This window comes from Esox lucius, chromosome 9, assembly GCF_011004845.1.
Source record: "Esox lucius isolate fEsoLuc1 chromosome 9, fEsoLuc1.pri, whole genome shotgun sequence".
NCBI classification, from domain to species: domain Eukaryota; kingdom Metazoa; phylum Chordata; class Actinopteri; order Esociformes; family Esocidae; genus Esox; species Esox lucius.
Window position 1 is genome coordinate 18,099,612 of NC_047577.1, and position 14,044 is coordinate 18,113,655.

The 14,044-nt window shown below is 47.7% G+C and overlaps 1 protein-coding gene across 4 annotated transcripts; it reads left to right on the plus strand.

Annotated features, from left to right (window-relative positions):
• Window positions 1-1,274: 1,274 nt before the first annotated feature.
• On the plus strand, window positions 1,275-14,044 carry abcc10 (ATP-binding cassette, sub-family C (CFTR/MRP), member 10). 4 transcript variants are annotated; one of them, XM_029122320.2, is made up of 23 exons: window positions 1,415-1,433; window positions 1,790-1,836; window positions 2,383-2,584; window positions 2,853-4,230; window positions 4,571-4,798; window positions 5,023-5,179; window positions 5,295-5,458; window positions 5,598-5,677; window positions 5,785-5,956; window positions 6,131-6,229; window positions 6,459-6,648; window positions 6,757-6,834; window positions 6,992-7,177; window positions 7,273-7,405; window positions 7,741-7,933; window positions 8,119-8,462; window positions 8,685-8,854; window positions 9,118-9,278; window positions 9,482-9,735; window positions 11,395-11,540; window positions 12,179-12,276; window positions 12,376-12,488; window positions 13,360-14,044. In XM_029122320.2, the coding sequence occupies exons 3-23, from the start codon at window positions 2,394-2,396 to the stop codon at window positions 13,493-13,495; spliced, it is 4,671 nt and encodes a 1,556-aa protein (XP_028978153.2). In that variant the 5' UTR covers window positions 1,415-1,433; window positions 1,790-1,836; window positions 2,383-2,393; the 3' UTR covers window positions 13,496-14,044. The 4 variants fall into 4 exon arrangements, with proteins under 4 accessions (XP_019905467.2, XP_019905466.2, XP_028978153.2 ...); XM_020049908.3 differs by lacking the exons at window positions 1,415-1,433; window positions 1,790-1,836 and adding an exon at window positions 1,275-1,307; XM_020049907.2 differs by lacking the exon at window positions 1,790-1,836 and having other exon boundaries at window positions 1,324-1,433.

Genomic DNA, 14,044 nt, shown 5'->3' on the forward strand with positions numbered 1-14,044 from the left:
AGAAGGGCCTTGGTTAGGGAGGTGACCAAATACCCAATGCAGAGAGAGTAGAACCTACAAGAAGGACAACCATCTTTGCAGCACTCCCATCATTCAGGCCTTTTTAGTAGAAGGACTAGATGGAAACCAGTCCTGAGTAAAAGGCATACGACTTGCTGCCTGAAGGACTCTGAGAGCAGGAGGAAAAATATTATCTGGTCCGATGATACCAAACTATATGCCAGAAAAGCAAGAGATATATCTGGTGAAAACAAAGTGCTGCTCATTATCTGTCAAATACCATCCATACAGTGAAGCATTGTGGTAGGAGCATCATGCTATTGGGATGCTTCTAAGCAGCTGAGACTGGTAGATTGGTCAGGATAGAGGGAAGGATGAACAGAGCAAAATAAAGAGTTCCTAGGAGAGAATCAGATCCAGGGTATACAGGACCTCAGACTGGGGCAACACGCACAGTCACAAAGCACACAGCAAAGATAACACTTGAGTGGCTTCAGGATAGGTAAAGGTCGCAGTTCACCGATGCTCTCCACAGAATCAGAGCTTGAGAGGATGTACAAGGAAGAATTGGAGAAACTGCCCACCTCCAGGTGTGCCAAGCTGGTATAGACTCAAAGCTCTAACCATTGCCACAGATGCTTCAACAAAATAATGAATAAAGGGTCTGAATGCTTATGTACATGAGATATTTCTGTTTCTTATAATTCCATAAATTGTCATATGTCTACAAATTTGTTTTTGCTTGGTCATTATGAGGTATTTATTTAATTTGATTGAGTATAAATTGTTATGTGCTGGATGTGAAGAGTCCTAATTTGTTTTATATGGGATGACTATTGCCGAAAGGACATATTTCTTGGAAAAATTATTTGTTCTACATGACTATGCAGTTTAAAATAATATTTTCAAACAAGGCTTCCCAACCCTGTTGCTGCAGATTCCGTTCTGTAAGTTTTCCCTACAACCCCACGTGTGACTAACCTGATTTACCTCATCACCAGGCAAATTATTAAAACAAAGTATGCAAAATTACGTATAGAGAACCTACAGGACACGCAATCGTATACAATGAACAGAGACGTCACATAAATACCTTAAAATACAAACATACCTTTTAACTACCTTCTTGTCAGAACATTTTATTCTTGTAAAATATTGTTCAGATTTCCCTTTGTAAAACAAGAAAACTGGGATTTGTGTTTGTAAATGTAAATTCATGAATGAATGTGTCATGGCTAGAAGGGATACAGCTCATGTCAAAGTGCCAACACACTCCGGTGAGAGTGGTAATGTTCGGAATCATTCAGGTATGACAGTTGCTATAGGCTACAACGATAGTCACTTTTGTCACCTAACGCAGGTAGCAGTGCTGCAGCAAGCAGGAATGAAGGACAATTTGACTTTCCACACTGAGTAGATTGTATTACTGATAGGCAAGTAGTTACTGTCAATAATGTTGTATATTATCAAGTCATTTTTTCCTGTACGTTCGCAATCCTACCACGAAATATGTTTTGAATAAAAATGTAAATGTGCTCTGATCTGGTCGAATCCTAGGGGCGTTTAACGTTAGCTAATTAGCAACACGTATTGCTCACCCATTGTAGTAAACACAAACGTTTTTGACTCTAACCTTCAACTGACTGGGCTTACCAGCAAGATTGGATTAATTCTAAAACAACAGTTAGCTTAGCTATCACAGGCGAAGTCCAGAATGAGAATAAAGACGTAATTTTGACATGAGCTGTATCCCTTATAGCCATAACATTAAATATGTGTCTCGTCACAGGAAGTTGTAACACTGCTGAAGATGTCGCAAACAGAAGCTTCGTAACTGTACGTGTCCAAGGCTGTAAACCGGTATTTTTATTTCCTTTGCAACTTTATCTCAGGTTATTGGAAGGGTCATTTCAAATATATGTATTATATCTTTCAAAATTCACAAAACATGAACTTGACGGACAATAACATACGCCTCTACTGCTGCTGAAATATTCGATTTGCTCGTAGTAGCCACTCACCAGAACGCAATAAAGGCTTACAAATATCTCCGAAATAACTGGCTATGGCTGTCAAGCTAGTCGACTGTGATTTAACTGTCCAGCAAGCTATACCACCTACAACTAAATCATAAAAGACTTAAAATTAGTAGACGATGAACAGATGCAAATGTTGCTAACAGACTTACGTTACGTTACAAATAAAGCCACACAAGTTGTTAATTGCGTATGTCTACAAACGTAAAATTTTGCCTTATTGGCATTTGAGTCCTTTAGTAGCGCTCTTACCCACAGCAACTAACAATAAATGTATTCATCTCAACATGAGTAGGTGATGCAAAAACATAACAGCTTCAGCAAGTACGTTTTTTTTCTCCCCCAGATGAGTGGACCATGGGGGTAGGCATCATGGCTGATTTTGGCCCCAGGGAGTTCATCTCAGGACTGTGCCACACAGATTCCCTCAACCCATTCCCTGTGTGGCAGGATGGAGCCATCAGCCACTGCTTTAACCAGCTGATCCTGGGAGCCCTTGCTCACTGTGTCGTGGCAGTGTTTAGTGCCTGCTACCTGAGTGCTCAGAGGTAGGTCACACAGCCAAAAGACACAGGCTAGCTAGAACATTTCGGCCACTGTCAATCCATCAATGCAAATACGAATAGTACGAATAAAAGGTGCACATATTGAACCTACAAGAGTAATAAAGATGCATTTCTGTCTACAATGTAGAATGTTCATGTCTAGTTGATGTTTAAAAGTTTGTACTGCGGATTAGCATCCATATCAGTTTCCATCTATCCAGGCCCTGTTTCAGACAGCTCAATCCTCATGTAATCTTTTGGCGTCACACAGATGCAGCCTCTTCCGGTCCTCTCCCCCGTGCGCCTGGGGCTTCCGGTTGACCTCCGCCCTGCTGGTGGCCTTGCTGTTCCTGGGGGACGTGATCCTGGTGGCCCTTCTCCATCAGGGGGACGTGTACCTAGATGTTCTGGCAGACGGCTGTGCCATCCTTGCCTGGCTTGTTCACTTCGGGGCCCTGCTGGTCCTCCGGGGGTCTGTTTACAGAACAACCAGGGGTCCATGTACCTTACTACTGCTGGTCCTGTTGCCTCTCCCTAACCTGGTAGTCACACTGCTGGCTTATGCCCAGGATGCCACCTACCTGGACCTGGGGGAGCCCCTTAGGGTGGCACGGCTGGCGCTTGCCGCCGCCCGGGTCCTCCCTCTCCTGGCCTACCTCCTGGCCTTTGGTGCTCCCTGTGTCGCCGAACGGAGCTATGCCTCAATGTCAGTCAATGATGCGGATGATTCTCTCCTCATCCCGGAGAGTTCTCTCCAGGACACCGGGGAGATGGTGGCGGAGGACGAATGTAGCTGCGTCTCCCGGCTGCTCTACCTGTGGTTGAACCCGCTGTTGAGGCGCGGGCGGCGTGGCGAGCTGGAGAGGCCGTGCGACGTCTACCTCCTTCCTCGGAAGCTCCGCACAGACGCAGTGCGCCGCCACTTCTTCCGCTGCTGGGAGGACTGCCAACAGGGGGCAGCAGCACAGAGAGGGAACACTACAACCAGGCCTATAAGCAAGAGCCTACAGAACGGGTCATGGACCTCACCTCTCCACGAGGATCAATCTGACACAATAGTAGAGCACGTGGGACTGTTGAAAGTGTTGCACAAAGCCTTTGGACCGTGGTACTACCTCCTTGGTTTGCTGAAGCTAGCGTGCAAAGTGCTAGGCTTTGCAGGGCCTCTGCTCCTCAGCAGCCTGGTGAACTATATGGAGGAGGAGGACGCCCCCATCAGCTGGGGGGCCTGGTGTGCAGCGGGACTCTTCTTCAGCACATTCACGTCAGCCATCATCCGGAACCTCTTCATCTTCGAGGTTTCTAAGGTCGCCCTGACGGCACGCGCTGCTCTCGTCACTGCCGTCTACCGCAAGGCGCTGCGGGTGAGCGGAGGCAGCCTGGCCGCTCGGTTCACCCTTGGCGAGGTGGTCAACCTCATGAGCACGGACGCGGACCGTGTGGTCGGCTTCTTCAACAGTTTCCATGAAGTTTGGAGCCTGCCCTTCCAGTTGTCAGTCGCTCTCTACCTTCTGTACCTCCAAGTTGGGGTGGCGTTTCTAGGGGGGCTGGGCGTGGCTCTGCTGCTGGTGCCGCTCAACAAGGTGCTGGCCACACGTATCGTGGAGAACAACAAGCACATGCTCGCGTACAAGGACAGCCGTGTCAAGGTGAGAAGTCTCTACAACATTTTTTCCCTGATTATTGCAGTTTCCACACATTTCACACTGTTCAGTCAATGAAGCCCTTTTTTACATCGATAACACAGCCTGAAACCCATGGAGCAAGCAACATGTTAATGCACGGTGGGTAGGAAAAGCTCCCTAGTAGGGTCAAAAATTAGGAAGAAACCTAGAAAGGAACCAGACTCGGGGTGAGCGTTACTGGGCGATCACCAGAGCATGAAAATGTTCTCCCAGCAGTGTTCTCGTTAAACCCATTTAATGAGCTCCTGAATCGCTGGTTACCGGTAAAATAAACAATGTCTTCTTGCTTATCCTCGCCTTCCAGCTAATGACTGAGGTCCTCTACGGAATACGAGTCATCAAGTTCTACAACTGGGAGGCTCACTTCGCCCGGAGGATAGCCGGCTACCGGGAACAGGAGCTGTCGCACCTCAAGGCCACCAAGTACTTGGATGCGTTGTGCGTGTACACCTGGGCTGCCCTACCTATAGTCATCTCTATTCTCACGTTCATCACGTATGTTCTGCTGGGCCACCAACTCACCGCGGCCAAGGTAAACGCACTTTCTTGAAGGGTTTGTTTAGCCAGGCGATACGAGCATTAGGCTTAGAGTACAGCAATGTATTCAGCACACCTGCTGGTGTGGACGTCGGAAACGTCAGCCTCCCGGATGTTAGAAGGCAGTAGGATGATTGTTCTGAAAGGTGTCTTTAGTCTGAGACCTGGGGAGTGGAGTGATGTGGCAACCGGGCCTAACGCTTTCCCCCTCGGATGCAGGTGTTCACCACTCTGGCTCTGGTGGGCATGCTGATCCTTCCACTGAACAGCTTTCCCTGGGTCCTCAACAGCACCCTGGAGGCCAAGGTTTCCCTGGACCGCATCCAGCGCTTCATAAAGCTGCCCGACCAGGACCTCGGCGCGTACTACAGCCACGGTACTGTCGTACTAGTTTATGAGTGAGCGCAGCTCACGGAAATGGACGACACCCAATGTAATTCTAAATACGGACATAACTTTGTGATTTGTGTGTCTTTCTATTGGCTTCTCAGTGGCCCCTGAGGACCCCCGGGTCACCATTGTGATAAGTCGGGGCACGTTCTCATGGTTGGGGCCTGGGAGACCCGGCCAAACCCCAGAGAGGGAGGCGGAGGGAGACACGGCGTCCCCTGGGGGCAGTCTGCTCTTACGTTGCCTCGACCTTACCGTCTCTAAGGTGCGTTTGGTTCCCGGCAACACCAGAGCCAGTGCATGATGTTGGGGCCGCGTTTTTCAAGTTAGAATGCGAAGACTTTCTTCAAAGTCTTCCGGCTGGAAGATGAGGGTCGGCTAATGACTGTTTCCTCATCTGCTAGGGCTTGCTTGTGGTGGTGGTGGGCAAGGTGGGTTGTGGGAAGAGCTCTCTGCTTGCAGCCATCACCGGAGAACTCAGCAGGTAGCCACTGCTTTTTATCTCCATCTGGAGTCTATGTGAAACGACGTTTGATTTTGGGTTTCGATTTTTTTTTTGGCTATGTCGTTATGTCTCCATTGACTCCGTAGGCTTGGAGGGACCGTGTACGTCCAGGGCAGGGAGGACGGCTTCGGCCTGGCTGCTCAGGAACCGTGGATCCAGCATGCAACAGTGCGTGACAACATCCTGTTTGGCAGGGACTACGACAGCGGCTTCTACCAGGCTGTGGTCGAGGCCTGCGCTCTAACAGATGACCTCAACGTAAGACACACAATCGTGTCATATTAGTTTTTTCCCCCTGGGTCATTCCCACTCATCCACACACGATTTTAATTGGGGCTGGCAATACGAACTTTACTTCTTTACTAGTCTTTCAATGCAGTTTTCTTCAAGAGGTGTGTTCACCTCTTGCTACAACACTGCTTGCTTGTTCAGATTTTACCTAATGGGGACAGGACCGAGGTGGGGGAAAACGGAGTTACGTTAAGTGGAGGACAGAAAGCCCGTCTGGCCTTGGCCAGAGCTGTTTACATGGTAAGAATACTCTCCCGCCCCCACAACAGTCATTTAAAACTGTGTTTCACAGAACCCCCAACTGTATTTACCAAGCAGCTGACTGTATTTACTAAATTATAGATATATCATTTAGTTAATAGCTTACAGCATTTACTAATGAGCTTTTTTTGAGTTTCTTAATTCCAATCTAGTTTTTTGGCTTTATCTCTCACACAAACAATACACATACTCCTACTCTCTTTTAAAGGAGAAGGACATCTACCTCCTCGATGATCCACTGGCAGCAGTAGATGCTGACGTGGCCTGTCACCTCATGGAGAAATGCATAATGGGAATCCTCGGTAGCAAGACCAGAATCCTTTGCACCCACCGAATCGAGTTTGTGGACAAAGCTGACGTGGTGATCCTCATGGAAAATGGAACGATTATCAAAACGGGTAAAATAAGCTCTGACCTTGTGTTCTCCAATAGATAATGGTCTGTGAATGACCTGCCTTCTTATTTTCTGTATACATGTGCTTTTCCGTGCCATGCACTGTGAACAGGTTCACCTGAAGAGGTCCTGCCTTTGGTGGAAGCAGTGCCAAAGAACCGGAAGAACCATAATAATGTAAAAGATCAAGGTACAATAATTATTAAGACCTGTGAATCTTACAACTCAGTTCTAATTGTACTGATTCCCTGAAAACAAACCTTAATTGATTAATGTATGCTCTTTGTTGTTGGAAAAAAGTGTGATTAAAGTAATATTTGTGTGTGCGTGTTGATGTCTTGTGTAAGATGTTACTGAGCAAGAGGAGAATCTGAGTCTGCCCAATGAGCTTCGTGTGGAGGAGGAGTGTTCTTTGTTGGGGGAGGAGCAGAAGGCGGTGGGCGGGCTGTCCTGGAAGGTTTACCACGCCTACTGGAGAGCGGTGGGAGGAGCCCTGGCTGGGTCTGTCCTCCTGGCACTACTCCTGATGCAAGGTACATTCAACATAACATGTTGCAATTACACTTTTCAGTTTCACAAGGTCACAAGACAATTTTGAATACAAACAAATAGACCCCTTCCTCTCCAGGCACTAAGAATTTGTCAGACTGGTGGCTGTCCTACTGGATCTCCAACCTGAAGAACAATGGTTCCGCCCACAATCCTCTCACACCTGCCTATACCTCACCTCACCTGCTGCTCTTCTTTCCTGGAGGACTTGTGTAAGTGTGACTCTCAGGATGTCCCCCCTGGACTAGATAACATTCAGTTACTCAAAACCTACCTGGATTCATTTAGAGGTGACCGGTGGCCTAGTGGTTAAACCAGCTGACCGGTAGCCGAAAGGATGCTAGATACACTTATAACTGCACACTCTTTCATGTCATACTGGACCATTGCAGGTATAAACTCTTATATCTTTGAGATTATGCCGTAAAGTGATTTGTTTTATAGGTATCAAATCCCAGATTCAGCACCAGGTTTGACAAGCGACCGCACCCGTGCACTGTTTAGACCTTTCATTTCCAAGAAGCTTTTTAATAATCCATATCTACAGGTCCTCCGTCACTACTGTGGTAACGGCCCCTTCCTCCAACATGAGCGCTGAGGTGAATTTCTATCTGACTGTGTATGGTTCCGTTGCGGGGGCTAACACGGTCTTCACGGCCTTCCGAGCCTTCCTCTTCGCCTATGGAGGCATCCGCGCCGCGTCCGTCATCCACAACAGACTGCTCAGCACAGTCCTCAAGGTGGGCCCCTTGGCATCAGTCTGAAACCCACAGCTGTTTTAACGACGGGACCCATCAGCAGGCACTTGATGTTTTCTCAATGCCATATTGGGATGCTTTGTTTTTTCACTGCCGTTAACCCCAATGTTCTTACTGCTGACCCCCCAACCCCACTTTCTCTCTCTTTCGACTCTGTCCATGACTAGGCTACGGTGACCTTCTTTGACACCACGCCTCTGGGCCGCGTCTTAAACCGCTTCTCGGCCGACCTGTACAGCGTGGACGACACGCTTCCGTTCGTGCTCAACATCCTGCTGGCCAACGTCTTCGGCCTGCTGGGCACGCTGGTGGTGATGGGCTATGGCCTTCCCTGGGTCCTGTTGCCCGTCCTGCCCCTGGGCCTGCTCTACCACCGCGCGCAGCGCTTCTACCGGCACACGTCCAGAGAGCTGAAGCGCCTGTCCAGCGTCACCCTGTCCCCGCTCTACTCCCACTTCTCGGAGACGCTGAGCGGCCTGGCGACCATCCGAGCGTGTTCCGGCGCGGCCAGGTGAGCGGCGGTAGAGTCTAATGGGAATTAGTCTAATGGGTGTTGGGAGCCTCCTATAGGTCGACAGGCAGTCGCTCTTCCTGGTGTGATGGTGGCTTTTGCTTCATGTCAGGTCCGTGTTAGGGTGCTAGAGCTGCCCGTTAGCCTGTGGAAGTGCCTTCAGAAGCGTCTAGTTGAAGGGGACTCACTGCCTTTTTGTTTTCTTGTGCGCGGTGGCTTCAGGTTCGAGGAGGAGAACGAGAAGCGACTGGAGCTGAACCAGCGCTGCCGGTTCCTTAGCAACGCCGCCATGCAGTGGCTGGACATCCGACTGCAGATGATTGGTGTGGCCGTGGTGACGGCCATCAGTGTCATCGCCGTCATCCAGCACCAGTACAAATCCATCGACCCAGGTGACCCGGCCGGCGCTGGTTAGGATACTCATGTCAGCTTGTGGTCATCATTTGGTAGCTAAGTCTATTAGCCAGATATTTAGTTAGCGCTAAAGGTAAGCAAGTGGTGCTGGAGCATGTTGATAAATGTTTCTATTACACTTATTACAAAGAAGTATACATTTTCAGTTAGCTGAAAAGAAGGAAAAAGTCAGGTGGGATGGATGCAACTAATTAACTGTTCCTTGGGATTGCTAAAGACTGTGTTTCTACGTGTGTTCCAGGTCTGGTTGGTCTGTCCTTGGCTTATGCCCTGTCCATTACGGACCGGCTATCAGGCCTCATTTTCAGCTTCACCCAGACAGAGATGCAGCTGGTGAGTGTGGAGCGGACGGAGGAGTACTCCAACAGCCTGCCCACTGAGCCCCAGCAGGACAACCCCCAGGTAACATCCCTTTGATACGCTGTCTCCACGTCCAATCATCTACAGTTTCTGGTCAGCCTCGTGTTTGTGTCGTCTGCCCCCCAGCTTATCCTCATTTGAGATTCATGAACGCTGATGGATCATGTTAACAGATGGAGATAATGTAGACTTTCATGTCTGGCTGAAACAGAAGACACCTTTTGAGCTTGACATTTTTTGTGTAGGTTCCCGCCTCGTGGCCGGAGCTGGGTTGGGTGGAGTTCCGCGGGGCAGTTCTGGCTTACAGAGAGGGGCTTCCCAACGCCCTGGACGGGGTGAGCCTGATGGTCCGGCCTGGGGAGAAGGTGGGGGTGGTTGGCCGGACAGGCTCAGGCAAGTCCACCCTGTTTCTGGCCCTCTTCCGAATGGTGGAACTGAACCAGGGTCAGATCTTACTGGACGGAGTGGACACCAGCCAGGTGGGACTGACCCAGCTCAGGTTAGACAGAAAGTGCATGGTGATTGTAATGGATATATAGATATTAATTGAGGAGAAACTAAACCATATCCCAGCTGGTTTTTTTATTATATCTGGATCCATTCATGTGGGCCTAAAGCTTAGCAGTCTGGTACCCAGCTATACACCGATCAGCCATAACAGTATGACCACTGACTGGTGATGTGAATAACACTGATAATCTCGTTTTCATGGCACCTGTCAGTGGGTGAGATATATTAGGCAGCAAGTGAACATTCTGTAAAATGGGCAAGTGTAAGGATCTGAGCGACTTTGACAAGGGCCAAATTGTGATGGCCAGACGACTGGGTCAGAGCATCTTCAAAAGTGCAGCCCTTGTGGGATGTTCCCGGTCTGCAGTGATCAGTACCTATCAAAGGTGGTCCAAGGAAGGAAAAGCGGTGAACCAGCGACAGGGTCATGGGTGGCCAAGGCTCATTGATGCACGTGGGGAACGAAGGCTGGCCTGTGTGGTCTGATCCAACAGACGAGCTATTGTAGCTCAAATTGCTGAAAAGTTCATGCTGGTACTGATAGAAAGTTGTCAGAACACAGTGCATTGCAGTTTTTGTATGGGGCTGAGTAGCTGAAGACCAGCCATGGTGCTGGTGCTGACCCCTGTCCACTGCTGAAACTGCCTACAATGGGCACGTGAGCATCAGAACTGGACCACAGAGAAATGGAAGAAGGTGGCCTGGTCTGCTGAATCAAGTTTTCTTTTACATCACGTGGATGGCCGGGTGTGTGTGCATCGCTTACCTGGAGAACACATGGCACCAGGATGCACTATGGGAAGAAGGCAAGCCAGCAGATGCAATGTGATGCTTTGGGCAAAGTTCTGTTGGGAAACCTTGGGTCCTGCCCTTCATCTGGATGTTACTTTGACAGGTACCACCTACCAGAGCATTGTTGCAGACGATGTGGACCCTTTCATGGCAATGATATTCCCTGATTGCATTGGCCTCTGTCAGCAGGATAATTCACCCTGCCACAAAGCAAAAATGGTTCAGGAATGGTTTGAGGAACACAACAACGAGTTCAAGGTGTTGACTTGGCCTCCAAATTCCCAGGATCTCAATCCAATCGAGCATCTGTAGGATCTGCTGGAGAAACAAGTCTGATCCATGGAGGCCCCACCTCACAACTTACAGGACTTAAAAGATCTGCTTCTAACGTCTTGGTGCCAGATACCACAGCAAACCTTCATGGTTCTAGTGGAGTCCATGCCTTGATGGGTCAGAGCTGTTTTGGCAGCAAAAGGAGGACCAACACAATATTAGGCAGGTGGTCATAATGTTATGGCTGATCAGTGTATCTATTACTGTTTCCCTTGTATAGGGTACTGAGAGGCAGTGTTTGACCCATGATTTAATTCAGTTTTTATGTGGAGGTCTTAGTCGCCCCACTGAGCTAACATGTCTTGTGCCTCAGTGTAGGGTGAGTATTGTGAAAATGGGACACGTTTTACTATGTTCAAATCTGGCAACATTCAACTGTGAACCTGGACAATAATGGTGTGTGGATAATGGGTATTTTATGTGGATTTTAATAGGCATTTTTCTTCATTCCTTGAGCAGCTTTCAATTATTTTTAGAAGTTGAGATTCATTCTTCACACAAGTGTTTGTGGCACCACCAACAGGTCAAAGCTGGCCATCATCCCCCAGGACCCGTTCCTGTTTAGTGGGACGGTGAGGGAGAACCTGGACCCCTGTGGACTTCACCCTGACCACCAACTAATGGACGCCCTGGGGCACTGTCACCTAATCCCTCTCATTAACCGCATCGGTGAGAGGGGCGGAGGGCATGGCGGAGGGAGAGGGCATGGCGGAGGGAGAGGGAGATGTAGAATTTTTTTTTTAAAGGTGGGATAGATGATTTGAGGCCACTCGGGGGAGAGTAAAATTGTGTTAGGAGAATGGAGATTAATAAAATAGAAAGTGACAGGCTAAAATTTGATTGACATGCTAAAATAGTAGGGGACTAACACTCAAGTAGACTGAATGAACTAGACCAGGGTTTCTGAAGCCATTTGCCCCACAGGATGTATTTTGTACTTATTGGATTGCGGTAAAATGCGGTCTTTCTATAAGAAAATGCCACGCTGTCAAAATGGGAAAGCGGCACCCTTTCTTTCATCAGCGTCACTAAGAACCGCGATCGTCTGCGCTGGTCAGCCAGCAGACTGGGAAGGGTCCAACTTCACAGAGCCGACGGTCGGGGTTGGGGAAACCCTGCACTATTTCCAACATTTTAGGTTAGGTGAGAAAACCGTAAAAGGCTCGAACACTAATGTCCACCGTGGAAATGGGATTCCGGAGGCCCAGTGGGTGTCCTCAGTTTAAAAACACGCCTCTTCAAGGAATTCAAGGTGAGGGTGTAAAAAGAATGAGAGTGAAGCCTTCTGATTAGTGTGTCTCTATCAGGAGGACTTGAAGCAGAGGTGGGAGAGAGGGGGAGGTCTCTATCCCTGGGACAGAGACAGCTGCTGTGTCTGGCCAGGGCCCTGCTGACCGAGGCCAAAGTAAGGACCATCCACGTGTAGCGTCACCACTGTCAAACCGGGACATGGCTCTGATTGGGACGCGCCCACTATGTCTCAACCAATGTTTCCTCCCTATAGATTCTGTGTATCGACGAAGCCACGGCCAGCGTTGACCAAAAGACTGACAAGCTGCTACAGCAGACGATCAGAGAGAAGTTCCAAGATAAGACGGTCCTCACCATTGCCCATAGGTATATTCTTTAATAATTTCTAGTAGCCCTTTTTCCTCAATGTGTATATATCTCCTTAGTGAACTTTAAGCTAATGTCTCTGTTTAGTATAATTACAACTTAAGATATTTTTTGGCATCCACGTTGACCCACATACAACAAGAAAAACGACATGTAAGCACACAAATTCCCTGCACACACACACATACACACTCACATACGCATACACCCATATTCACAAACATGCACAGGCTCCTTTAATGCTGCTCTCCCATGCATATAGAGACAATGTAGAGTGAACACTTACTAACCTTTCATTCTGTTAATACAGAGTGAGTATTATTACTGTGTGGCATTTTATTCATAGAGCCCATCTGTCAAATGCTGTATATAAATTTGTATATACCGTCAAATCAAATGTCTTTTTTATCCTCACAGCCTTTGTGAACAAGAGTAGACATGTGCAATGACTACTTACCAGTCCTTTCCCCAAATGGTGTGTAAGTAAAACAGGTGGAAGGACATTTTCAGTGCTAGTAGTACTAGTAACACTAGGAATACACAGTGGTAGGAATGACCATTACAAGGACTAAACACGCAATGATACAAACACCAGTGGCTAAAGACCAGGAGTATACAGTTCCAGTGTGATGGTTTGAGGTAAGTTAGGTTTCTGTACAAATAGTGATGTAGGTAATGATGTAGGTAATGAACAGCATCTTTCTACACACAGACTATTTGGATTATACATTTTTTTAAGTATTGATTTTGTTTTGAGTTCACAACTGTCTGATATTCAAATGCATTAAGGGCTTGGAATGTGAGCATTTCCCCAAACCTGCCTTCACATTTGCCAAACTCTGTACCAAAAGACGTTGATTTCTGTCAACAGAATTAACACCATCATGGACTCGGACAGGGTGCTTGTGATGCATTCTGGGAAGGTGGTGGAGTATGACACCCCCGCTGCTCTGTGCCAAAGAGAGGACTCTATGTTCTCCAAACTTGTTGGTGGGAGGAGAGAGTGAGAGGAAACCCAGAGGACTGATGACAGTGGGATCTCCCACTGTCATCATTGGAGGCCTGGCTTGCTGGACCTACCAGCCACGCATTCAAGGGAGTTGGTAGAAGTTTCCCATAACCAAAGGTCCCGAGTCAGATGTTTTATCCCTGTAATGGTTAAATGAAGTGGTGTTCCCTGATCTGTGGTTAAGGATAGAGACCTAACACTCTCCAATCCCCACACTTAATGACCGTTTGACATCAGGGAGGGTCTGTAAATTAGGAAACCTAAATGTTTTTTTTTGCTTTTTTCCTTTTGAATGGAATATCATTCCACTGCTAAGATACATTTTACGTGACAGGTCATTTACTTAAATTATGAATATCTGAGATTTCAACCTATTTTCTAGTAAAACAACTGTATATTGAGAAATGTTGTGCTGTCTGATAATGTACTGTAAGAGAGAACATCTCAGGAAGGATTCATGTCTTCTGCACTTTGTTGTGGTCAGTACTAATGTCATTATGGATATGAATGTTTATTTTGTTACAGTAAACACCACTGGCTTTACACA

What these genes read in the sequence shown, in the direction of transcription:
- abcc10 (XM_020049908.3), top strand. Translation starts at nt 2,394, where the DNA reads ATGGGGGTAGGCATCATGGCTGATTTTGGCCCCAGGGAGTTCATCTCA. An exon ending in TGCTACCTGAGTGCTCAGAG is followed by an intron (nt 2,585 to 2,852) that starts GTAGGTCACACA and finishes GGCGTCACACAG; the next exon opens with ATGCAGCCTCTTCCGGTCCT. An exon ending in CGGCGCGTACTACAGCCACG is followed by an intron (nt 5,180 to 5,294) that starts GTACTGTCGTAC and finishes TTGGCTTCTCAG; the next exon opens with TGGCCCCTGAGGACCCCCGG.